Source organism: Columba livia, chromosome 8 (assembly GCF_036013475.1).
Source record: "Columba livia isolate bColLiv1 breed racing homer chromosome 8, bColLiv1.pat.W.v2, whole genome shotgun sequence".
Taxonomy (NCBI): domain Eukaryota; kingdom Metazoa; phylum Chordata; class Aves; order Columbiformes; family Columbidae; genus Columba; species Columba livia.
The window spans coordinates 31,151,165-31,176,911 of NC_088609.1; the positions used below are offsets into that span (position 1 = coordinate 31,151,165).

The 25,747-nt window shown below is 43.2% G+C and overlaps 1 protein-coding gene and 1 long non-coding RNA gene across 4 annotated transcripts in view; both read left to right on the forward strand.

Annotated features, from left to right (window-relative positions):
- The window catches only part of LOC110361749 (uncharacterized), an 88,054-nt gene extending 68,203 nt beyond the window's left edge, over window positions 1–19,851 (forward strand). Inside the window, exons 14-18 of one of the 2 annotated variants that reach the window (XR_010474412.1) lie at window positions 4,947–5,061; window positions 6,734–6,814; window positions 12,572–12,645; window positions 16,102–16,254; window positions 17,137–17,371. This is a non-coding gene — a long non-coding RNA (uncharacterized LOC110361749). Of the gene's footprint in view, window positions 1–4,946; window positions 5,062–6,733; window positions 6,815–12,571; window positions 12,646–16,101; window positions 16,255–17,136 lie in introns of both variants that reach the window. The other variant, XR_010474413.1, reaches the window with a different exon arrangement.
- Window positions 19,852–22,156: 2,305 nt separating this feature from the next.
- HMCN1 (hemicentin 1) overlaps window positions 22,157–25,747 on the forward strand; it is a 186,274-nt gene continuing 182,683 nt past the window's right edge. For both annotated transcript variants that reach the window (XM_065072788.1, XM_065072789.1), the window contains exon 1: window positions 22,157–22,659. In XM_065072788.1, the coding sequence (XP_064928860.1) occupies window positions 22,404–22,659 (256 nt within the window). In that variant the 5' untranslated portion in view covers window positions 22,157–22,403. The remainder of the gene's footprint in view (window positions 22,660–25,747) is intronic.

Below are 25,747 nucleotides of genomic sequence, written 5' to 3' on the forward strand. Positions count from 1 at the left end.
GGGCTGTGGGGCATTGGAACAGGCTGCCCAGGGCAGTGCTGGAGTCACCATCCCTGGAGGGCTGGACAGACGGAGATGAGGTTCTCAGGACATGGGGCAGTGCCAGGGGTGGGTTATGGTTGGACTCGATGATCTTGAGGGTCTCTTCCAACCAAAATGATTCTATGATTGTATGATTCTATGATCACTGTTCAAGGAGATTTTAAAGACCTCGTAGAACTTTTCTAGAAGTGTGGATAGGGGAGGACAGTTCTGCTGCATGTGGCTACTGCACCGTGGGCTATCGAGTTTGAAAAATACAACACAAGAAGAAAAATTGAGGGCTTTGAAAGAACAACATGGTCACTTAAATCTGTGAAGACAGTGGGAAGAGGCAGGTTATTAGAAAGAGACTTTCCATCGTTACATCAGACTTGCCCAAGTCAGCAGTGCCCAAGGACCAGCAACCCTGTGGGGAGGTTTCTTGTGGTGACTCTGCCCCACCAGATGACAAACATTTGTAATCCTCGTTAGTATTCACAGCACATGGGGTGTGTGATGAGGCATTTCAACATCAACCCTTCCACTTTGGTGGAAGGGGGAGTGCGGGATACAGACCCATTGGCGTGGACAATGTCTGCGTTTGACCTGCTGCATCAACAGGACAACTTTATCAGCTGGAACTATCAAGCTAATACCCTTTAGGAGGAGCTTGGAAGTAACTAAAGGGGGAAAAAAAGAAGTAAAACTATGTCACGGAATTGTGAGCCCATCTTCCTATAAAACTAAGATCAATTATTCAAATATCATCTAACCTCTGGAAAAAGAATTCTAACTGTGGAGTGAGCTTGAGAAGCACAAACAGAAACTGGAGAGAGCAAATCTCTCTGTTAGGTTCCCCTGTGTTTGCCCACGATGTTTCCTATCTCACGTTTTAATGGCTTGGTGCAAATAGGGAGAAAAATTCTGGTAAGCATGTTGATGATCATGGAAAGCAGAGTCGTGTCCCTTCTGTATACAGAGCTCATCGTGTAGATATGCATGAGAAATTGCATTTTGGGATGAAAAGGATTTAGCGAACTTTTGGGAACATTCCCAGTTCTTTCTCTTCCTTAATACTCATAATGCTGCTTTGAATATAGAAGTGCAGATAATCTAAACCTGTATGAGCCGCTGCTGATGGCATTTTTGTTTTCACAGCCATTTGAATTGCACTGAGTTTCTCTTCCATTAGTTGAAGCAAGAATGATTTGCTACGTTACAATATTCCTAGACGTGCAGCGTTTTGAGGCAGCTACTTGGATAAGAGGAGGAGTGGGCTCAGTAGCAGGAAATTGGATGTACCGAGTTGTTTTAACAACGACCTGCAAATTGTGACTTTGGCAAGTTCTTTGACTGCTTGTTTTGTTCAGTATCTTTGTGAATAAAATGCGCTTTGAGATCTCTAAATGAAACAAGTTATATAATAGATAAGAGTTCTGGGAAGGGAGAGATAATGGAGACTATTTTAATGTAAATGCATCATCTGAAAGCACTGGGACTGTTGCAAAATGAAACCATCAGTGCACCTTGATCCAAGAAAATGAACAAGTCTGTCTTCTCTTGTGTTTATTCTTCATTATTATTTTCATTATTGTTTAACCAGGTTCAAAAGGTAATTAAAACACCTCTGCTGGCAAATAGCACCTCAAATGCATTCAGGAAGTGTGGATGAGTTGTGACTTCTTGCCAGTAACTAATGTAATTCCAGGGTGAGAACACCGAATGGCCCAACTCACAAAATTTAGTGCTATATTTGGAAATCATCAGAGTATGAACATCCTTGGGTCTATGGCTTTTGTTCTCACTGTTTGCAAAAAAGTCTGGATTCCCACTATATATTCAGAGTTCTACCTGATGATATGAAGTGGGAAAACAAACAATGCTATTCAACGGGTAATGAATTAATCACCATTAAAGTAGAAAAGTTGAAGTTATCTTGGACGTTTTCCTGGAGAAGATTGTTTGGTGTTTGGCAAAAAATATAGGAAAAAGGCCTGGGGACAGGAGAGAGGTGGTGTGTTGGCACAAATGAACTTTTCCTGCTCTTTTACTTCCTGGAATATTCATCTAAGAAGAAAGGAATAATTTGTCATTGAATCGCAGAATAATTGAGACTGGAAGGGACCTCTGGAAGCCATCTGGAATTTCCCACGTTCCAACCTGGGTCTGTTGCCTCTCCCCATATCATTGTGCACTTCCAAAAAAGTCTGGCTTTAATCTTCTCTGCACCACCTTCCCATGAGGTGTTTGTAGACATCTCCCCTTAGACTTCCCATAAAGCTGAACAAACCCAATAGTTTCAACCTCCCCTCCAGTGTGAGGGGTTCTGTTCTGGGGAATGCGGTGTCTGGAAACTCATTGCTGAGTTTTTCATTGGCATTTGCTTGGAGATGTAAGACGGTAGACTTTGGTTTTGAGGTACCTTGAGAAGAGTAATTAAAATCTCAAGTTGCTGTTGCCATCTTTAGCAAAGAAGTAAAGAACCTGAGTCACAAAGAGGTTAAATGTCTCACCCAGGGCCCAGGGCTGAGAACAGTATGCAGAAGTCTGGAATTTCAGATGCTATCCTGTAGCCTGTCCTAAGAAATGCTTCACAAAAGGAGCTTTTAGTAGAAGTGGTGACTTGTGCTGGATCAGTTTTGAAGTCTGTCCTTACCAAAAAGAGCGTTACGTAGATTGATACAATTAACAATAAATCCCATGCTAATGTTTTGCAAAGAAAATAATCTTCCTTAAGCAGTCAAAGTTGCAAAAGTACGTGAAACACAGAGGCTGGGTACCACCTGTGGCCAGTGAACATGCACCTTGTTCACTTGAACTTGTCCCTTGGTTGAAGCAGCCTGATGCTCCAGCAACGTATCCATTCTATTCTCCATCAGCGTGTACCACGAAAAGCACCACTATGTTGTGTAATAAGCTTTTGGAACAAGATGAGCCCCGCAAAAATCAGCTTACCAGATTTAACAGCCTCTCTGGGTATTAAAGTGGGTTGACTGACAAAGCAGAGGAACAAAAGATTGCTGTGAATGGAATTATTAAAATCGGAACAATGGGGTTACATACCATGGGGTTTAGTGCACGGTAGATCGGTATGAGTCACTGTTTTCAGATTTATTTAGATTTGTGTTGCATAAGGGAGCTATCTGGGTAATAAAGAGGAAAATTGTATGGCTGTAATTATTCATACTTAATATCTAATCCCAGTGATGCTGAAGTCATATGGCAGGTCATTGCTCTTGCCAGGTTATTTAACTCCTGCAGTGGAAATGTTTAAGGTAGTTCCTGAAAAAAAATAGTCTTTGAGAATAAAAGATATCCTTTCTTCAGAAAAGAGAATGCTGTTTTACTCTGTGCCTGTTGTGTTTAACATGATAAATTCATAGTGAGAGATACAAGTGTTCATGCTTCTTGTGTTGAAGTTGAAAATGCCTGAATGTTCTAACTGGCAGAACCTAGAAATGGAGAATTGAGAACAATAAAAAAATCCGTATCTGTATCCATATCCATATCCATATCCATATCCATATCCATATCCATATCCATATCCATATCCGTATCCGTATCCGTATCCGTATCTGTATCCATATCTGTATCCATATCTGTATCTGTATCCATATCTGTATCCATACCCATATCCATATCCATATCCATATCCATATCCATATCCATATCCATGCCAAGATTCTGGTTTTAACTGACCTTTTATTGACTCCCTTCACGACCTGTCAGTCTTCTTAATGACCTCAAACCTAAAGAAGGATTTCTTTCCTTCAGTCCTTCTGTTTGTGGTTTGGTTTTAGGTTGGTTCGTTTGTTTGTTTTGATTTTTCTTTCTTTACAACTTTTTCCAATGTAAATGAGGGGTGACTCATTAATGTTTACAGATATATAAAGGGTGAGTGTCAGGAGGATGGAGCCAGGCTCTTCTCGGTGACAACCAATGACAGGACAAGGGGTAATGGGTTCAAACTGGAACTCAAGAGGTTCCACTTAAATTTGAGAAGAAACTTGTTCCTGGTGAGGGTGGCAGAGCCTGGCCCAGGCTGCCCAGGGAGGTTGTGGAGTCTCCTTCTGTGCAGACATTCCAACCCGCCTGGACACCTTCCTGTGTAACCTCATCTGGGTGTTCCTGCTCCATGGGGGGATTGCACCGGATGAGCTTTCCAGGGCCCTTCAACCCCTGACATTCTGGGATTCTGTGATTCTGTGAGCTGACTCCTTTTGTGGTCTTTCTTCAAGCCTTCCCCTGTTCTTGCTTTCATTTTGGAACATTTTTTGTAAGTTCATATGACTAAAATTGTATACAAATGAAGTCTGACAGTGTCAGTACAACGGTCCCAGTACTTCCATGCTTTTCATGGAAAACTGCTTCTAACACGCCAATATTTAGATTTGCTCTTTCATTTTTTTCATTGCACAACATTAGCAATTTATAGACATATTTTTTTTCAGATTAATACATTCAAGTGACTAATTTTTTATCTCTTTCTTATTTCCAGCTGGAAGTTTTATAACTGCTCCTCATGTGTATGTGCATGACTTCATATTGTGAAGTGTGGTCTCATTTTTTCTACAATATCCTGAGCCATCCAGTTCTTTCTGGAGATACAGTAACCCTCCCCAACCCCACAGATTTGCTGCATCTTTGCTCCATCTATGTCATCACTTTATTGCTAACCGAGGCAAAATGTTCATTTACTTTTGGGGGCTGTATCTATATCACCCTGAACCTCAATTCCATCCTTGGTGCACAGTGGAAGGAGATTCTCAATCTTTTAAAAAGCACTGCTTACCTTTTTCGGGGGAAAATACCAACATATGAATGCAGTTCATGCTGTATTTTTACATTTACAGCCAGCTGAAAAATTAGCCTGAATGGTTTCATTTGTTCCTGTGTTTTCCTCTGGTTTCCTTGTTTGTTTGCAGACACGTGTGGAAATGTGGACGTGGGTTTGTTTTGCTGTGTAGTGGCTTTGAAACCACTTGCCTGGTATCCTGGGGACACTAGTGGGCCACAGGTTGAGCAGCAGTGAGACAAGAGGTCTGGATTTCCTTTAATCAGTATTTTCATGTGTTTATTTTTATGGCTTTTTGTCTTAAAGCTTTCATTTTAAATCTTTCATTTTCATTTCATTTGCAAGATCTAACTCAACCTCACATATCTGCCCTCCAACACCGTTATTGACCCCATTATATATTGACCCCGTTCCTTTCCTTTTATGCTTCCATCTGATATTATGCAGTCTTTTCTGCTTATGTTTAAAAGAAACCCAAAGCCTTATACATACTATAGCTCCTGACATTATCAGTTTCTGATTTCAATATGTGGTGTGTGTATGAAACCAGGTATTGAGAAAGAGACGCTGTGTGTTTGGAATACAAGAGCGGATTGTACATAAAACTGATTGTAAAGGGAGGCGAATTAGTTGTGTGGAAACACGTGCCTTGCTGCTGTTGCAGGACAGGCTTTTGTGGAGTAGGGTTTGCCTTTGCTTTATTAAATATATACATCCAGTATTCATGAAATGAATACTTCACCTGGCACAGAAGACCAGCTGCCTAATGACACAAGCAGCTTTGTGTACGGCCACCTGTTATTTCCTTATTAAGAGTTTTCTTATTAATTTTTGGCAATATTTATGTAAGAAAAGAAGACCTTGCACGTAGGGAAATCTCAAGAATCCCAAAATTATACAGCATCGACACGTCATCTCCTTCTGTCAAATGTCCAAAGGCAGTCCTAGAAACGGGACGCCTTTCTCTGTGGGATGTGTTGGCTCTAGGGAACACACACCCGAGCAGATTGTGCTTTGTCTTCCACCCGTTTCGTGTCTCTCGAGCTGATTCTGCAGAGACATCCACAAAGTTGAGATGTTCCAGATCAACCAGGCGCTTACCGAAGGCCGTGCCTCAATGGCAGCTTTGCGCAGCGTTTGGGTTTTGATGCAAAACATTCTTCTCCAGAGCTGGGCTGAACTGATGGAATCCTGTTCTGCATCCTAGGGAAAGAGTCAGGAGATAGTCCTGGCTTCCTAGAGCAAGCACATGAGGACTTGCACATTTATGAGTGTAGATCTAGTGTGACTTCTGTTAAGAATATGATACAGTATCACAGTATGTTTGGGATTGGAAGGGACCTCAAAAGATCATCTAGTCCAATCCCCCTGCTGGAGCAGGAACGCCTAAGTGAGGCATTGCAATTATTATAATGATCCTATAGCAATGTTAATTCAAGCGGTTTATGTAAAAAAAGCTGGCTATGCCATGCTTTTCCTATGGACATCATGGGTTTGCATTGTCTTGAAAGTGAAAATATTCCTTTTATATGCCTCTCTAGGTCTGTAGATGCACTTAATGACTGTGGAGCTGATTGAAAAGAATGAATGTTCTGTGTTAAAAAACACTTAAGCTAAGTAAACACAAGACAAAACTCCAACATAGCTTCTGTAAGCCCCCGAGTACCTGTTTCTTGCAGTTCTTCTTATCATAATACTCAGCACTACAGAGGGGTTCGTGTCTTTAAATGACATCGATTTTCCATCAATTTTGTGTTTCTATAGTTGTAGTGCAAAATTTTAAGCTTTGAAATATCATCTCAAGAGCACTGTGTATGAGCACATTTCGCTTGATTGAAAAGTGGACATTTGATTATCTGCTAGGGAAATATAAGATGATGAATGGAAATGAACATTCTCTATTCCTTTCTGCTGCAGGTGCCTTCGAGATAACCTGGAAGGGTTGGATTGTGTCTCAGAGAGGGAGCAGCTGCATTTGCGTCCCGTCATTTAGCAGTCGTGAGTACGCAAAAAACACATTAGAGATGCAAATGTTAAAGTGGTTTTAAAATGAGATTGGTAACTCTGTGAGTATTTGATTAGCAATTGTGTTAAATAGCATCGGATGGTGGTGGGGTTTATTCATGGAGAACAGTAGGTTTTGCTTGAAAGAACTGGGCATGGAGAGGAGTTTGACTTTACGGATGTGATGGTGCCGAAGGATTCACAGCATGATTTCTGAGGTTTGTAGCGTAAAGAAGGCCTCTTGTGCATTATACATACTACATATTTCATAGCTCTTTACAGTCAACATGTAGTAGTTGCCTATTTTGGTTGCTAATTTGTGGACCATTTATGCTGAAGGAGATTATTCCTCCTGAAGGAGAACCTTTCTGTGTTTCTTTAGCCCTTTATTATTTTCCCAAATGCTGGAAAAAAACATTATTTCCCACTACATTAATATACTTAATTCTAGAGTCTGCGCTTATATCCATGGCTTGCTACTTCCTACATACAGACTGTTTATAATCCTAGTTTGCGAAATTACAATGTCAAAGCAAAAAAATAAACAGAAATTTATTAAATCTAATTTTCTTCCCTTCCTGTAAAGCTCTTCTGCTAAGACAAAGTACAATGCAATTCAAAGAAAAGCAAAAATGGGGGGGAATTTGAAACAATTCAGTCCTAGCTGAGCTAGGCCTCCATCACCGCTCTGGCCAACCTGGGCCAGGCTCTCACCACCCTCAGGGGCAACAATTCCTTCCTCATGTCCAGCCTGAATCTCCCTCCTTTAGTTTAAACCCATCACCCCGTGTTCTATTGCAACAGCCCCTGCTAAAAAGTCTGTCCCCAGTTTGTAGCTAACAATTCTGGCTTATATTCATTTGGTCCCGTTCCCCCCCCACTATGCTTTTTGTTAATTAAAGGAAACTGAGAGGAATAAGAACCTAATAAAGAGTTTAAATGGGTGTTTTCAAAAGCAAGTCTTTCAGCCCCAAGACACCAATCTCTAACTAAGCGTCTGTATCATAAAATATAACTGGATGCCAGCAGCACGGATGTGTTTCTGAACACAAATGGGATGGTTCTCCTCTCTGAATGTCCTTCTGAAGCTGAGACTTACTGGGCAGGACTGGGCCGTTCTCACATGCGTCACCTGCTGCATGTGACTGCAAAGTGGAGACAGCAGCACCTGGCAGAGTGTGTCCCGGTGCTAACCAGGAACACCAGCATGCCGGGACAAATAGCGATAGGTGCTGCAAAGCCCGGCCTGGGCAGCAGGTGGGTGTTCTCAGATCTGGACTAAGCCGTTGTGAAGGTCTCCACCTCGTGGCTGCTCCTGTGAAATATGCAGCTTTCATATCCTTTAATTCAGAAGCTTAGCCAAGCTGTACGCTTTGCAATTGTCTTCTTACTTTGCTAAATAGCCTTTTGCAAATCCTTAAACGTATACAGTAATCTATAATATACAGAAAGGTGGCTTTGAAGCAGTGGTCTCCTGGGCTCTTATGAGACTTGGTCCTAAGGTTCATCTGTGTGACACAAACGTGGTGGGTAGCAAAAGGGAGAGTTTTAGAGCTGACAACTAGAAAAGCTGTAGAGCTGACAAGAAGAAAAGTTGCGAGCATATTTGGGACCCAGTAAGGAGCAATACAGAAGCTGTGTGTCACACTATTGATGCTGGCACTTTTCCGAGCGGATCCTGAGTAGAAAATTATGGACAAAAGGAGAAGCCATCCTCACAGAAATTATATAGTCATAGCTAAATTTAATTCAAATTAATACTTTGTTGGTTTGGAGCAATTCTGTATGTGGGTGCTGCTGGTGGGTGCTAACACATAGGCTGCCGCTGAGGTGACACAAACAGAAGTTATTTCCAGGTTGGTGTGTGTGGAACCGTGCTCAGAAGATGCTGTGTGCACATAGCCAAGTGTTGGTGACCAGTCTGCTGTCACGGGCCTCTTCTTCACAGGTCGGGGTAGAAATGAGCTCAGTTAGGGCAATACTCAGTTGCTTAACGTCACTGGTGCAAAGCAGGCAGGCCGTCCACCCATAAGAGTAAGAAGGTAAAAATATCCACCACACAGCATGAGGCAACCCCCTTTGGCTTTCTAATGAGCCACACAGGCCACTCACCACTAGTACGTTTTACGAGCCAGTATTATAACACTTTGTTATTCTTTTACCACTAAATGCTGAAGGTGGATGCTATAAAAGATGATTGTTTTAGACCCAAGCTTTTGTCTCCAATTATTGTATGTTATACGGAATACCTTCTTCATGTTGATCGGGATTTTTTAGGGATCACCTCGTAAAAATTTTTGCTGGTCTGGTATCTGTTAATGGAAAACAGTGGCTTTAAGACAGAGAGTCCGTCTCCAAAGGCAGAATATAATTTCACATCAGCCTTTTCTGTGAGGATTCCTACTGAGAGCTAAATGATGCACTGCAGTGGTGGTTGCCCACTCGAGAACAGAACCAGAGGAAACAGCCTCAAGTTGCGCCAGGGGAGGTTGAGGTTGGATCTGGGGAACAATTTCTTCCCCAAAGGGCTGTGGGGCATTGGAACAGGCTGCCCAGGGCAGTGCTGGAGTCACCATCCCTGGAGGGCTGGACAGACGGACATGAGGTTCTCAGGACATGGGGCAGTGCCAGGGGTGGGGTATGGGTGGAATCAATGATCTTGAGTGGCTCTTCCAACAAAAATGATTCTATTATTCTAGGATTCTATTGTGTTGCTGTTTAACAGACAACACAGTGCTGTTTATAAGCAGTGGATTGTCAAAGCACTTGGTGTGCGATGAAATGCCACAGGCTATAAGCTCCATGGCTTATGTCACTGAGAAGTGCTGACATTTGGAGTGTCCAGCCACAGTGTGCACATCGACCAGTGGCTCCGTTCTCTGTCCTGTTTCTAAAGGAGACTCAGAAGAGGAGAAAGATGCTGTTTGCGTTCCTTGTGTGCACTTTGCTTAACCTTTAGCAGAGCTATGGAGCCGTCAGTGTGGACGGGCCACGCCAATGGGCTGAGTGATCCTGTATCCGTACCCAACTGGGCATCTCCTAAGTGCAGCTCAGGACTGCAAATCTACTGCGGAACAGACAACCTTATGCTGGGGCAAAGGGAAAATCAGCTGAAAAATACTGCAGGGAAATATCTAAGATATATAACATCAAGAAAAGTCATTAACGTAACTTCTAGACATGTACCTAAACTGTGTTGGATCACAGAAACTGGTATTCCACTGAGATTTGTACTAACTCTACCTTCCCGCTTCATAAGATCTCTTAATATATTCCAAGAAGAGAGCTTTGTTTAAAAAATAAAATAAAACTGATCTTTGGAAGTCCCAAGGTACCCTGATCACAGGACTATCCTCAACTCGTATGCATTTTCTTGATCTCTAAAAGAAAAAAGCACAAGCTTCATCAAGACTCTAATGAGATTTAGCTACATCAAAACCAACTAGATATCTATCTTTGCCAAGTCAATTTTAAAAGAAGTTGACAAATCTAAAATCTATAGTTATCAATGTTAATTAAAAAGAAACAGTGGAACACTTCTTAGTTAACCTCCATCTAAACGTTTAACAGATACTAATATTTGTTCCAATATTATCCTTCTGCAGCAATCCAGTGAGAATGGAAACCGCTTAGAACTTTGTCTAACTTTCATGTTTGTACAGATCATCCCTGTTTTCTTCCCACACCCGAATGGCAAAATTGCCCTGGATCAAAGACAGTCGTGCCGCTCTTTACCCAGTTTCCAGTATCTTAATACATGAGTTGTTGTGCCTTTGGGTTGATCTGAATGCTGCCTTGTTCCGGACTGTGAGATCCAGGAAATGCCTTTGCATTATATATATATTTGTATATATATGAAATCTATACCTTTGTTCCTACGTCCTGGCAGCAAGAGATACACTTTGCACAGAAAGCAGAGCTGTAACAATGCCATGTAAGCAGTATTTGGTGCAGAAGCTTCCAACTGGTTCATAAAAGTGTAACTCCATCATTGAAGCATGTGATATGACTTCAAAATCGGTGTGTCAGATAATGAGCAACACTAAGCCCCAAAGGGAAACGAAAGGTGTATCAGGGAAGGAACGGGATCTTTTGTTAAGAGGGTAATTGTCTTGAGAGCTCATACATCCACACTCCATTCAATATATATAGAAAACATCGCTAATCACTAAACCACAAGTTTTAGTGGTACCAATGCACGGTTTATATCTGATACCTTGCCCCAAAAGCAAGATCCTACTGCTTTGCGGTTTCTGATATCTGTTTCGTCGGTTAAGGAGAGTTAAAAACACTGCAGAACAAACTCAAAATCCATGAAATAAAATGCTTTTGTTTAAAAGCAGTTACTGGAACCTTTGAATATTTTATTTTGCAAGGAATGGTAAACCTTCTGTTTCCAGATGGACTTTTTAACTGAAGATATGCAAGAACAGTTTATTGATGATGCCATCTCCAGCACAGCTTATTGTAAAATACCTTTGAGATATTGCATACTAGTATTTATTAATTTACAAAGAAGATCCATTCAGAGATCCTCGAGTTGCAGAGCCTGTGCTGGAAAAGTTACACCATGCGAGTCGTAGTGTGGCAAATACCAGAAAAGGTTAGTTGGATGCCAAAGGTTGCGGTTTGGCTATACATTCTCGCTCTTACACTCGAAAATAAACTGTGATCAAGGCAGAATGCCTTTCCAAAGACAGCTCTATTTGTCCTGGACATCACACGTGTTTTCATCTTCCCCCATTTATACTGTCCCTTAAAAGAAAAATCTCGAATGGGTTAAGCAGCACATGAAAAAGCAAAGTGTCCTTCAAGAAATAACAGCTGGAAATCAAATAGAATCAGTGTAGTTACAGCGAAAGAAAAGCTTCAGGAACGCAGGATAACAGGGTGTATTTTTGCGCCTCTTTTCTGTCGAGATTCTTCTCTGAATGATCAGCTGGAGCTCCTTCTGGAAGGGTACACGTGAAGCCAGAAGACGACTCCTAAAAGTAATGTTTCTCTGCTGTCGTGTATTTATTTTGACAAGTGGATTTAGAAACCCTTTACTAAGAACAAAAGATGCAGCAATAAAAACTCTGTAACTGCAAGAAATAGTAACTCGAGTGTCTGCAATAACCACCCCCAAAAGGCTGTAGAGAACCTCTGATTGTCAGGCGATTCACAGCCCCTGTGTCACTGCCACCAGTCTTGTTAAGCAGGAATAAATCTTCTCTTGGCTTTCAAGAAGCGTGACCAAGAAATCTGCTGTCTTACATTCTTGGAATAATTTTATTGTACATACATGCATTTATATTTGAAGTGTGAAGGTCTTGAAAATCTCTTCCACAGCTCAGGAAGCCTGGGCAAATAGAATATGTGTCTTTTGTAACTGTTAAAATTCACTTTAATTTAGATTAAATGTAGCTGACAGACATGCAAAGGTCCTTCTCCCTCAACTTCTGTGAGTCTTGAAGGCTTGGCAAGGAAAGGTCTCCAGTCCTTACAGGTTTTGAATTATTATACATAACAATATACGCAACAGTGGAAATTAAGTGCACAAATAGGAAATATAAGAAAGTTTATCAGACTACTTCTAGTCGTGTAGCCTCTCGTGGTCTCTCGCACTGCAGCAGCAGTTTATTCCAGGTACAATCACATTGCCTGTAGAAAAAGCAACAGTCTGATCCAAAGATGGCTGGAAATGAAGTGAAGAAGCTTGTTAATCTCCTGGAGCTTCAGGCCACTAACAAGTTATTATTTGTATTTCAGATTAATCAGCTTTATTTCCGATCCCTCTCTACATAACAGACAGACTCTTGGACCCAGGAGCTTGAAGACGGGAGGTAGAACTAACCTCAGTAGATGGCCACGTGGCAAGAATTTAAATAGGAATTAATCTTTTTAAGCATATCCATGATCATTTCCTTGCAGAAACTCAGAAATGTTTCTTGTGCCTAAGCCAGCAGCTGTAGTTGCAGGAACAATTAGTTCTCCCAGCTCAGCTCATGTTAGTTATTCAGCGTGTAAACTTCTAAAGATCTGCTGGGGTTCTTCAGAAAGGGCTTGTCATCAAGTTGTACAAAGCAAGGAAGATACGCAGCTAACTCTTTTGGAGCAGAGACAAACCACAGGCAGTGACCAGAGCGTCACTTGATGCTCTGCTGAGTCGGAGTAGAAAGGGCTTGCTCGGCTCACGTGCCACCGTGGTTTGGCTTCAAACCAACTTTCCCTCTTGCAAGTTTGACTTGAGAAGTTCAGCCTGTGACGTGGCGCTAGCAAATCTCATTTTAGACGGAGGTCCTGACCTAGCGACAGCGACCGTCGCTGTGCTCTGACAGCTGCCCCGGGATCTGGTGACCGTAGGAAAATCGCTGTTGCTGCTTAAAACCGGCTTTAACTGCTCAGACCTGGGGTTCTTGCCATGCTGCACCAGCCTCGTGAGGTCCATTGTTTGAGTTTTTACTTAGGAAATATCACATCCTTCCTCCCCGGGTCCTTTCTATAGTCTGTCTGAGGGACTAACACGCTCACAGCCTGAGCATCCTGATCTCTAGAGTGGCAAAAAGAAAGCAAACAACAAAGAAACCCCTTTCTCATACCAACAGCTTGTACAATTCTGTATGCAGTCACTAAACACAGGACACGATACCATTCTTCCTCTTCTGTGCTTGCCTGTTCAAACAGGTGTTTCAGGACCAGAACATGAGATCCTTCTACACCTGTATATGGGAGAAGAGCCTGCAGAGCAGTAGACTATGAGGTGGCTACTAAATGACAAAGTCTGATCCTTAATATGCCAGATTATTTGCTTTTAAAGACACTTGCATACTGAAATAGCAGAGATCTAATCAGAATAATTGCATATACGCACTATAGCACCCCAGTAGCGATGCTGAGTGGTATTTGTAGCACCATTTGGCTCTTTGCATAGGTCTAGTTTTAAAATCCATTCCATCCCCAGGGCAGTGAGTGTTCTTGGAAACGCCTGGGTTCTTTTGGTTGAATAACAACAGAATTTCCTCAAAGCGGACATGTTATCTGGAAAATTTCAGGCCAGACAATACAAAGGAGGCCTGAAAACAGGGTCATGGTGGAAATTGCCAGGTAACTTCATGATAAATGATGGATTAGCCACCTGAGTATGCAATGCGTGCAAGCATGGAACAACTGTTGTTCATATGGGGAAGCCTTTTTACCCCCACTTCCCTATTAATGACTTTTTATTCTTATTATGAATAAAAGCCCGAGTCTATTCTTATTTAACTCCTCACTTTAACCCTAGAAAATTATATACCTGACAAAAGTCTCCTATTTCCCAGTAGAAGGAGCACCAGGCTTTAATGAAAAAGATGAGGTGGAAAACATTCCAAGTTTTAAGAACATCTCCATTATGCCAAGAAGAGTGTGACTGCAGATAATACGCCTCTTGGTAGTAAAACTAGCTCTCCAACTACCTCTAGTCTTGGAAAGTTATGCTTGGTAACTACTGGTAGGTGCTAACTCAGGTCGGCAGGATTTTAAGGGACACCTTGGTCAATATGGGCTTGAATGTAAAAACTGAAACTGTAACTAAAACAAAAAATCACTCAAAAATGATGAACTTATAAATTGTGTGACCTCGGTTTCTTCAAATGCCAGGAAAACACACTTGACATGCCTGATGATATTGAGTGCTGTCTTGCTGAAGCAGTTTAAATGAAGATATTTAATAATGTGAGAAATATTTAAATCAGCCAAGTCTACACACACACACACACGAAGAGATGAGAAGCGTGAGCTAATTCCTTAACACTTCCATGGGGATGAGGACAGGTAGTGGGAGCAATGCCAGGTAGTTTTCATCATAGGCTTAGCCTGCACAGACTGGAATCTGCACTTATGTTTGCTTTTAAGCAAAATACATTTTTTGACAGTTTCAAAGGAGGAAAGCACATAGCTCTGGAGAACTAAACATTTATTTTCTTATTCTGTTTTTTATGTGAATGGCACGAACACCTGAACTTCCTTGGTGTTTCAGGGAGTAGTTTGAATTCATGGTTTATGAATCCAGGTGTCTTTTAGTCCAGCTTTGTTGGAATACACCTGTAGGGCAGCTGTTAATGGGAAAGCCTTTCTGTCGTGAAGTCTTAATAGGACGCTGCGCCCTAACAAGCTCCTCCCAAGAAATTAAAACCAGAAGAATTCATTCCAAGGCACAAGGTGCAGTAATTAAGCTCGGGGGCTACAAATCTGCCAAGCGCGTTCCAGAGAAAAGCTCCTGGTATGAGAGGAATGGGACGCTTTGGAATATTATCTATTATTTCAGTATCTGTCATCGACTCAGAAACAAGCTGAGGTCTGCGGAGCGAAGCGGCAACGCGGCCGCCCTTTGTAACACAGGATTATGATACTTGAAGCCATTTCATCTTCTTTTGGGAACTTATCCTGGTTGTCAGGCAGGAAATATCGCTGCTTGCCCACGAGATAAGGGATTGGAGAGGCTGATTCTGTTAGAACTGCAGCAAATATCTAAGGTCAGATGTTCTTCTACGCATGTGACTTGCCTCTAATAATAAGATAATGGAGAATAGTTCATATTGAGAGTTGCTGTTTGCATAAAGTGATGGGAGTTTTGCAGGTTTTCAGAGTTTCAGAAGTAAAAGAATGTAAAAGAAAAGTATTAAATAAGTATAAAAATCCATGCTTTTTGTAATTCATTTTCAAAACATTTCCTTCCAATTTACCAGTAGGGGGAGATAGGGTTCTTGAAGCTCAACCTAAACTCGCTACAGTTATTTTCATATTATGGCATGGTTGCCTAATTGTTTGTAAAGTCTGCTGAAAATCCTGACTTGGCCAATAGAATATCTTGAAATTCTTGAGAATACCATCATTTTCAATGATAAAATTGCTCGAATACCTTTATAATAGCGCCGCAGGAGTTTTGCAAAAATCCCCAGTCCAACAGGCATTTACTCAAGTGGTGAAAGCAGCAAATGTGTTGTGACATGATTTTAACCATTTTGATATATCTATACGTCCAGTTTTCTGACGGAAAGTTATGAGTGCAATTTAATGTATGTATATGGGTATCTCTTGGAGAAATCAAGTGGGTGGCTTGGTGACTCTTCTATTTAATGCACAGCCACCAGTAAGGTTTGCATGACGACATGACTGTGAGTAAAAAGAGGTTGGAATTGTGGATAATCAACACGTGCAGAAATTTAAAAACTCACGTATAGGATTTATTGATCTTCACGGAGCTGATCTTGAAAAACGCCCATTATTTCATGGTTCTTTTGCTTCTTTTGCTCCACCAGTGCCCCGGGCAGCTCGTTCCAATGTTTAATAATCCTTTCCGGGAAGAAATTGTTCCCTGGATCCAACCTCAACATCCTCTGGCGCAACCTGCAGCTGTTTCCTCTGCTCCTGATGCTTGTTCTTGGTTCCAGAGCTTGTTCCTTGTCCAGTAGGTACATGCCCCATACTTTGGATTATTCTATTTCTCCCTCCATCATTTTATCCACTCTTTTTTCTTTTTCCAAGCGAGCAAGGAAGTAGCACAGCAGGCCCTGACTTGGTCCTGATCTTGATACATCATTGTCTGAATAAAGGCAGCGAGTCCGCTTCGGAGCCAGAAAGCAAACTGTTGGCCCCTGACTTTTCTATGTCATGATCACAGGATGACCTGTTTTATAAAACAAATGTTTTATAACCAAAAGCAAAGTGATTTCAGCTTGCAGATGAGAGATGATTCAGTGCTGTAGCGGGGTGAAACGGTCTCTTGGCTCAGGCACATGGTTTATTAAACAAACGACTCCAGTTGCTACAGCTACTTACTGCCTGTGCGCCCAGCTCTTTTTCACCATTCTGTGATATTCTGAAATGTGTTGACCTGTGAATCAAATTGACATTTATATTGAAGCAAAATTCCGTGGGGCAGAGGAGATTGAAAATAGCAAAAGATTATCTCTGTGCGACTTTTAGATTCTTTTTATGTGAAACATAAGGCATCTTAAAAATGTCTGGGTTTTGCGGTCTTTGCAATTAAAAGCCTTTGCCATCTAGAAATGTTTGCAGAACAAGGAGGATCGCCAGCATTCACCTGTGTGCTCTGATTGTGCTGTAAAGCCAAATTGCCAAAGCCCTGAAAAATTCCAGCATCGCTGCGCTCTTGCTGCTGCAGATGGAGTTTAAAAAGGAAACAGTGACCATGGGACACTGGGTGGTCACAATTCGGGCAGACAAGGTGTGAGCAGTTCAAAATACAACTCTGGGTCCAGCTGATCTCTTTATACTGAGATCTGAAAGGCAGGAGTAGGGAGTATAACCTGGAGCTTGATTTTGCCTTTCAGATTCAAACAAACCTTTTGGAAAAGTAGAGATCAGAAACTTGCAGTTCATCAGAATCTGGATTAAAGCACCAATCCTGACAGAATGCTGGAATGGACTTGGGAGAAAAATTACAACATATGACCTCTCTGAAGATTCAGAAGTCAAACAAAAGTTAGATACATGCCATTTTTCTATGAAGTCACAGGTTTTGTGTGGTTGGCAAATGTAATGCATCTCTCAGGAAGATGTGAATCTACTGTGACTACAACACTAAGAGGCGCTGAGATTATTTGGTATAAATGCTGTCTGGAGAAAAGCTTCTAACTCTGTCAGGCAAATGCCTTGGTCCCAGAAAGATAAGACGAGGACTAAAAACGCACCAGTCTAAATGTGAGCCCAGCTGCACGGCTGAATAAATAGGAGTCACCCGCTGGAAAACAGTCAGTGTTTACTTGATCACTTTGGAGTCTGAACCCTCATATAACGGCATTCACATGATAGAATCTCCCCCCAAAAGTAGTGCTGGTCTCTTCATGGTTTTTGCAGATGAATGTGAGGATTTTGCCACAAAGATGGATCCATCAGTCCTTTCTCTTTTTTGCTCCTGGTTTGCCTTTCCTTGGGGATCTGTTAGCAGCACGCTGCCTCACCTGGTTTCAGGCTCCTCAGCACACCTGCTAATTCCTGTTGGAGCATTCCTCTTCCAGGATGGCATTTTAACCCCATCCTTCCCAAAAGCAGCATCGGTTCTGCCAGCACACTCCTTCAAAACTCACAACTCGAGGACCAAAATGTTATTTTCAGTTTCAGAACAGTCAACGGCTTTGATAAAAACCAAGTTGTACCCCTTGTGCGCAGGACTAGAGTGTGTATACTCATAAAATACAAAGAGAGGAATAAAGACAGGCTGAGAAAACACTCTGCAAACTGGAGAGATTTTACTGTACAATATATACGCTTCTCACAGAGAGCGCCAAAGCCAGATACCCCAAACAAATAGCATCGATTCCCTTCTTTTCCACAAGAACGACTCCAGTTCAAACAAAACGGAAATAAAAGGCAGGATGGGACTTTGAGGAGGAGTGAGAATAAAAGCTTTAGATGCGCATGGGGATACTGTCAGACGTCTGTGACAGAACAGTCCCGCGGATCTGGTGTACGTGCAGAGTTTGCTGACCAGCAAAGAGGTGTCGTGAGAAAGCGCTCCGGCAGTGCGGCCTGCTGAGCCTGGTCCCTGGGATCCCAGGAGGAGCATCTGCTTTGCTACCAGCACTTTGCTCTGTAATTACAGCGTAGCATCGGCTTTGAAAACAATCATTCGGATATTCTGCTTCAGATGGGAACTTCAGGCTTTGTTTGCTATGAAGGAGACTGAAACTGGCAACTTTTTCCTCGGTAGTCATAATTTTTAGCTGCAAACTACAAAACGGAACAGATTCAGATGCAAATCCAAAGGGTGAAAAGTGCATTATTTCCTTCCCAAACTTCTGAAGTACCGTATTCAAGGATTCATGTTCCATGTATCAAAAAGACTCACATGAGAGACGTGAGAGACAGGAAAAAAGTGAGTAGTAATGGAATCATAGTGATTTCAAAAGGAGACACAAAACAACACATTAGATCATTAAATCCTGTCTATGCTGCTTCGAAACATTGGCTTTTGAGAATTACAGAACTCTAGTTCACACCACCTTTGCTTTTCTCAGTTTTATTTTGGTTTATGTTCCATTGGAAATGAGACTAATTCAATGGCATGACATGACACAAGCACAACTGAGTCGGAGAGCTGGAGGTTTTGTACTCGCCTATCAATGCTTATGAGTTTTGATGCTATCCACAATACCTGAGCAAACAACAAGGGTTTGTGTGGTGTTGCTCCCGTGGAAATGCATATCACGCTATCCCCTAGAACATGAAGGCACACATATGCTCTTCCTCCAGCCAACAAACAAGTTTTGATGTACCACTTGGTGTAACCAGACCTTTAATATGAAACCATAAAGGCAAGGCTTGTGGTGTTGGCTATATAAGTAGCTATATATTCTACTCCTACCACAAGCAACTGACACTTGAGAAATGCTCTACATGACTAATGGTTTGAGTGGTCTGACCCACCTCCTTTCCCCACAGCATACCAATTCTATGCTTTCTATAATTGAGATAAGCTAAGAAGAGAGGAGGAGTTAAATGACTTAACTCTTTAATAATTTACAACTCTCCAGGATGAATACATAGTGCGAAGGGGCAAGGCTGCTCGCTCAGAGTGGCAGTCTGGGACTGCGGTGGGGAGGAATTAGACAATCGGATCCACATCTGTTGAATTCTTTCACGCTGCCAAATCACATAACCAAAATGTCAAATTCCAGCCCCAACACAGGCATGAGAAGAATATCGAGGTTAAGTGAGAAATGCTCAAAATTAGGAAGCAAGTGTCGAAGACAACTGTAATGTCTGTATACACAGATGCTGTCAAAACTTCACTGGAGAGCACGTCAGAAGGAACACAGCCTTTTTAATTTTTATTTTATTTTTAATAGATGATTCTTTGACAAACTATGAAAACAATTTCATTAGAGAAGAAAAAGAAAATCATTTCTCTTGCCACAGGGCTTTCTTCCTGCACATTTCAAAGGCCCGCTGTGAATAATAGTGTTAGAGCCTCCAAGCTTCAAGGATATTTTATAGTGGAAAGTGTTAGGCAACCAAAATAAATATCAGTCTCCACTGTTACGAAATTGAGAATTTTTTTCTTTATGTTGTACCTTAAAACCCACGTTAAATGACAGTTTTCTTAGAGATGCAGCATTATGCATCCAATAAGGTTATTTTTGTCATAGACACTAGGTTTGTTCTAACTTGTTTACATCGAAATGAGAAATAATTTAAGACAGAAATAACATTTTGGCTGTCTTTGTGAGGAGAAATATAACAGGGATTCATCTCTGTAAAGAACTGAAGGAAATCCTTAAATCCAAGGGCTGCCAGTCTCTAGGGTGTTCAAAAGACATATTCTTGTTATATGGCATTTCTACTTAAAAGATTTGTGAATATTTTTGACAAACCTGGTCCGAGTTTTCTGTTAGCAGAGTTACAGATGAGGCAAGTTTTCCATGGTTTGGGGTTTTATTGCGAATGCTTTGCACAGCTCTGGTTATGTGCTTCCTTCTCATGACATCAGTGCTGAAGGGGAGAAAGAATGTAAACATCTGTTTTTTATAATTCAATTCCAGGCTTATAACTTGATTAGGATAAGCAATGCTTCTAAACGATTAATTTTCCAGTCGCAATCCAATGGGCTTTGCTGCGCAGTTTTAGCACTGATTAGTAAAATAAGGAGGGAAACAAACGAGGTGGATTCTGCTTTATGGTCCAAGCCGCGTGCCTCATCCGCCTCACGCATCCCCCTGCAAACAAAGGATGCGGTTTCCCTTGATTTGGCGTTAAACGATGTCACGTTGCCCTCCGCAGCGCGCGGTGCCGGTGTGTGCGGTGATGGGAATGGGTATGGTGATGGGGACGGGTATGGCGATGGGGATGGGTATGGCGATGGGGATGGGTATGGTGATGGGGACGGGTATGGTGATGGGGACGGGTATGGCGATGGGGATGGGTATGGCGATGGGGATGGGTATGGCGATGGGGACGGGTATGGCGATGGGGATGGGTATGGTGATGGGGACGGGTATGGCGATGGGGATGGGTATGGTGATGGGGATGGGTATGGTGATGGGGATGGGTATGGTGATGGGGATGGGGATGGCGATGGGTATGGTGATGGGGATGGGTATGGTGATGGGGATGGGTATGGTGATGGGGATGGGTATGGTGATGGGGACGGATATGGCGATGAGGATGGGTATGGCGATGGGGAGGGGTATGGCAATGGGGACGGAGGCTCAGGACAGAACGGGTGGAGCAGCACGGGTTTGTTTATGGGTTTGTTGATGCACCTTCTGGGATGCTGCTTTGTCCTTGAACAGCTACAGAGCTCTGAAACATCTTGTATTTAATCTCCCTCATGTCCTGAGCGGGGTCAAACCACCACTCCAGCCACTTGCTTTCTCTTTGTTGTCCCATCTTTTTCTTGCACCAGAGACCACCTGTGCCTGGAGCCGTGGTCCTGGACACATTTTGGAGTCTTTTCTACCCACTTTAACAATGGCTAGAGGAATGCTTTCTAGGAGCAGAGGGAAACTGAGGCTGGAAGGCGCCTCGGGAGGCGCAGCCTCTGGGTTTCAGGTAGCAGCTGTGGAAGTGTAAGCTGAGCTGAGAGGGGAACCGGGGCAGCAGCACATATATGAGCGATTGCAGTCTCCATTTATAGTGCTAATCACACAGAATCACGGAATGTCAGGGGTTAGAAGGGACCTGGAAAGATCATCCAGTGCAATCCCCCCATGGAGCAGGAACACCCAGATGAGGTTACACAGGAAGGTGTCCAGGCGGGTTGGAATGTCTGCACAGAAGGAGACTCCACAACCTCCCTGGGCAGCCTGGGACAGGCTCTGCCACCCTCACTGAGAAGAAACTCCAGTGGGGAGATTGGAGTAGATGATCTTTTGATGTCCCTTTCAATGCCTAACATTCTGTGATTCTTTGGGATTGTTTTATTGCTATAAATGCGTGACTGCAATCGCTCATATATGTGCTGCTGCCCCGGTTCCCCTCTCAGCTCAGCTTACACTTCCACAGCTGCTACCTGAAACCCAGAGGCTGCACCTCCCGAGGCGCCTTCCAGCCTCAGTTTCCCTCTGCTCCTCTAGCCACTGTTAAAGTGGGTAGAAAAGACCCCAAACTGTGTCCAGGACCACGGCTCCAGGCACAGGTGGTCTCTGGCGCAAGAAAAAGATGGGACAACGAAGAGAAAGCAAGTGGCCGGAGTGGTGCTTTGACCCCGCTCCGGCCATAGAGGCCGGTTGGTACCTCACCCCTCCAGCCCTCGTTCCCGCCACGGCGGCCCCGGCCAGGTGCGCGGAGCGGGCCCGGGGTGAGGGCAGGGGCCGCCGCGGGCCACGAGAGGCGGGGCCGGGGCGGGAGTCTCCTCAGCCCGCAGCCGGAGCTCCCGAGGCGGCAGCCCCAGCCCCAGCCCCACCGCCCCGGCAGCAGCGCCCGCGGCATGGCCGGGGCTCCGGCTGCTCCCTCGGGGCGGCGCTGCCCCAGCCCTGCCCGGTGAGAAAGGCGGAGCGGGGCCGCACACAAAAGCGGCGGCGCTTCCTGCCCCCCGCGCTGAGGGGAACGGGCGGGCGGTGGGCTGCTCCGCTCCGTGCAAGCGGCTTTCTCGGCGAACATGGCTCTCGGTGTGGGCAGCGGGCCGCGGGGAGCGGCGCTGGGCGCCCTGTTGCTGCTGCTGTTCGCCCTGTGCCCCCGCGGCCAGGAGGTGCCGGAGGGAGCCTCCACCCTGGCCTTCGTCTTTGATGTGACCGGCTCCATGTACGACGACCTGGTGCAAGTTATCGAAGGGGCGTCCAAGATCCTGGAAACGTCGCTCAAAAGACCCAAGAGGCCGCTGTACAACTTCGCGTTGGTGCCTTTCCACGATCCAGGTACGGGGGTCTCCGCGGAGGGGGCGCCGGGGCCCGGCCAGGATGCAGAGGCGGGGCTGCTCGGGGCTGGTTTTTGTGAAAAATTTGGCTTATTGCGTTTCCAGGGGACAGGAGCATAAGTATTTCTGTCACACCGCCTGCCACAGGGGTCTCTGCTGCGGTCACTCACCAGGAGCGAGGAAGGTTTCCTCATCCCCCTCCTTGTTTCGGTGCGAACGCCAGCACACCTTCCAGAAGCCTTGGGGGCAAGCTGAAGTGGGCTCTGAGTACTTTTGGGGACCAAATAGCCCTTTTAATAATTCTAGTATGAGCTCAAATGGCTTCAGTGACCTCTCCTAGTGGAGAACATGTTTCCTGGTAATGAAGCTACCAAGTTTTTTTCAGTGCCCTTCTATGGGAATACAGTGATGAACATAACTACAGTTGCACTTTTCCTCCAGTCCTGCTGCCCCGTGTTTACATTCAGAACCTTGCACTGAAATGATCCAGAAGCTTTACATGGTGTGTTTCTTAGTTTGGGTCGATATTTCTTTCCCTCATTCTACCTCTTTTCTTTCTGCTGTATGTTGTGTGTTCCTCTCTTTCAGCATCTGTTTTCTATTGTTTTCCTATCCCTTTTCTCTGGCTTTCTTCCTCTTTCCTTGTCAAATACCTTGTGATGACTGGAAGAGGAAATAGGAACAGGATGCCCCAGGCTGTACCATGCAGTAAAAACCCCTTTTTAAAAAAAAAATTAGGGGAAAAAAAAAATCAAAGAGGGGAAGGAAGGCCCTTGAAATTAGCAATTCTGGTTCTAGTTTGCATGGAACATCTCAGAGTATGATATTCCAGAAATCAATTCTTAAGATTTCAATTTTTGCAGGGATGTCATCAAAGAAAAACAGACAGCCCTTCTGTTTCCCGCCAGTCACAGATACTTCTGCCTACAAGTCACGTGTTTGCTATTGTTATAAATACCTTAAACCAAATGCCTGGAAAATTTGAGAATAACTTGTCTTTGCAAATTTTGCGGTTTTGTTGTTTATAAGCTTGTAGAGTTCATCACTGTGGTGTCAGAGTGTCCTATGGCAAAAGGGGCTTTTTATGTACCTTCCTGTTCTCAACTTTGGTGTCACTTGTTTATTTCCCCTCTTTATCTTTTTGTTGTTTTACGGAACAAACATATGTGGGACTTAGAAAGCATCATGCCAGAGAAGAAAGCAAGAAGGAAAATATTTTGGTCAAGTGTAGAGCGTAAAACTCTTATGTCCTTTTGGAAAATCAAGCTCTCCTAGGAGCTTCCACTTGCACGGGGCAGAAACTCAACTTGATGTGTTTGGAGTGTTTTGATTTTATTTGTCTATCCATAACCACACTCTACATCTTCCCACACCAAAGTGATTCAGGTTTGTGTAGATGGTCCCTTGTTCTTGTGCATCCTCAGGAGAAACACGTCCCAGCTTTTCTATCACCACCTTCTCGAGCTGCACATACCTCACCAGCAGCAAATCCTCTGCTGTTTTCCCCTGCTTAATACACATTTTTCCCCTTGCAGACTTCTTGCTTCCTTGCCTCCTCCCCCATTCCCTCTTTTTCCACAGGAGATCTCTTTCCTTGGCAAATGTTAGATTTCATTCAGTAGAGCAGCTGAAACTTAAACCTGCGGAGAGCTGACCTGTGCAACAAAGAACTGCTGGCAAACATACGTTGGTGGATCCTGTTACACGTCTCTATATGGAAGTCCAACTTCCCTTGCGCAGCCGGAGGCAGCCATACGTTTTAGCGTGATGGATAACTTGTGAGGTCATAAAGCTGTTTGAAAGTGGAGAATGTACAATTTTAAACTGAGTTTTGTCTTAATCTATGAAAACTATTTCTCTGCGTCCTTCTTAGAAGGGCGCAACACAATCCCAGCGTCTTGAATTTTACGGATGTAGCATTTGAGGCTGCTGGTAATCTGGTATTTTACATCTGATGACTAAGCCTAGGGACTTGAAAAGAAAATGCAAGAAATACTGCTGTGACCAGTTCTTCAACATCTTTCTTGAATCTGTAGAGAAGTAACCTGATAACAAAAATATTGCTTGGCTTGTATGTCACAGTGTCCAGTTCATTTACCTAGTGGTGTTCTTTCTGGAGACTGCTCAACTAAATTGATGAGCATGGGATTATTTTTCTTCCCCCTCCCAAGCTGTCTGGTTGTTTGTCCAATTGATACTTTTTCTTAAAAAAAAAAAGACCTTTATATGTGGCTGCCCCACAGATAATTTTTTCTTCCCATTTTTGTGACGTTCCGTGGTCCACGAGGCCAATGGGACTCTACCAGGAGTGTAACATGGTTGGACCTCAGCTCCAAGGAGCTTCTCTTTGTATAAAGCTGTCCTGATCCAGATACACTGTTTATTGGTGGGTAATTACAATTTAAGGTTGATGTGGATTTGGCTTTTAACTCCATTGTTTTCCTAATTTATGTTGCACGGTGTATTCTGAACAGTGCCGCAGTCATTCGTTTTGCGGTGCTGCTTGATTAGTACTAATTAGTGAAACAGCTCAAGTGCTTTCTAAGCACCGTAAGGAGAGTGTGTTCATCAAAACTATGCAAGAATCCTTTACATCGTGCAAGGTACATCTGAATTATAAGTAATTTGAGTTATTTAAAAATCTTCCTATATTCTAGTGGACTACATTGTTACCAAAGTGCTGCCTACCCTGTTTCCCCGAAAATAAGACCTACCCTGAAAATAAGCCCTAGCATGATTTTTTTTTGAGGATGCTCAAAGTATAAGCCCCACTCCAAAAACAAGCCCTAGTTACAGTTCATTAAAAAGTCAATTTAAGTAGTGTCCAGGCAGCTATACATGTTAAAAAGTAAAATTAATTAGTGATAGAATGCAGCAGGACAGATGTGACACAATGTGATGACATGACTCTTTTGAATAAATGTTAATTTTTTATTTTTTGTTCAAGAATAAATGTAGATTGTTGTTCATGGAAAAATAAGACATCCCCTGAAAATAAGCCCTAATGCATCTTTTGGAGCAAAAATTAATACAAGACCCTGTCTTATTTTGGGGGAAACAGGGTATTAACGCTGCATTGTGATATAACA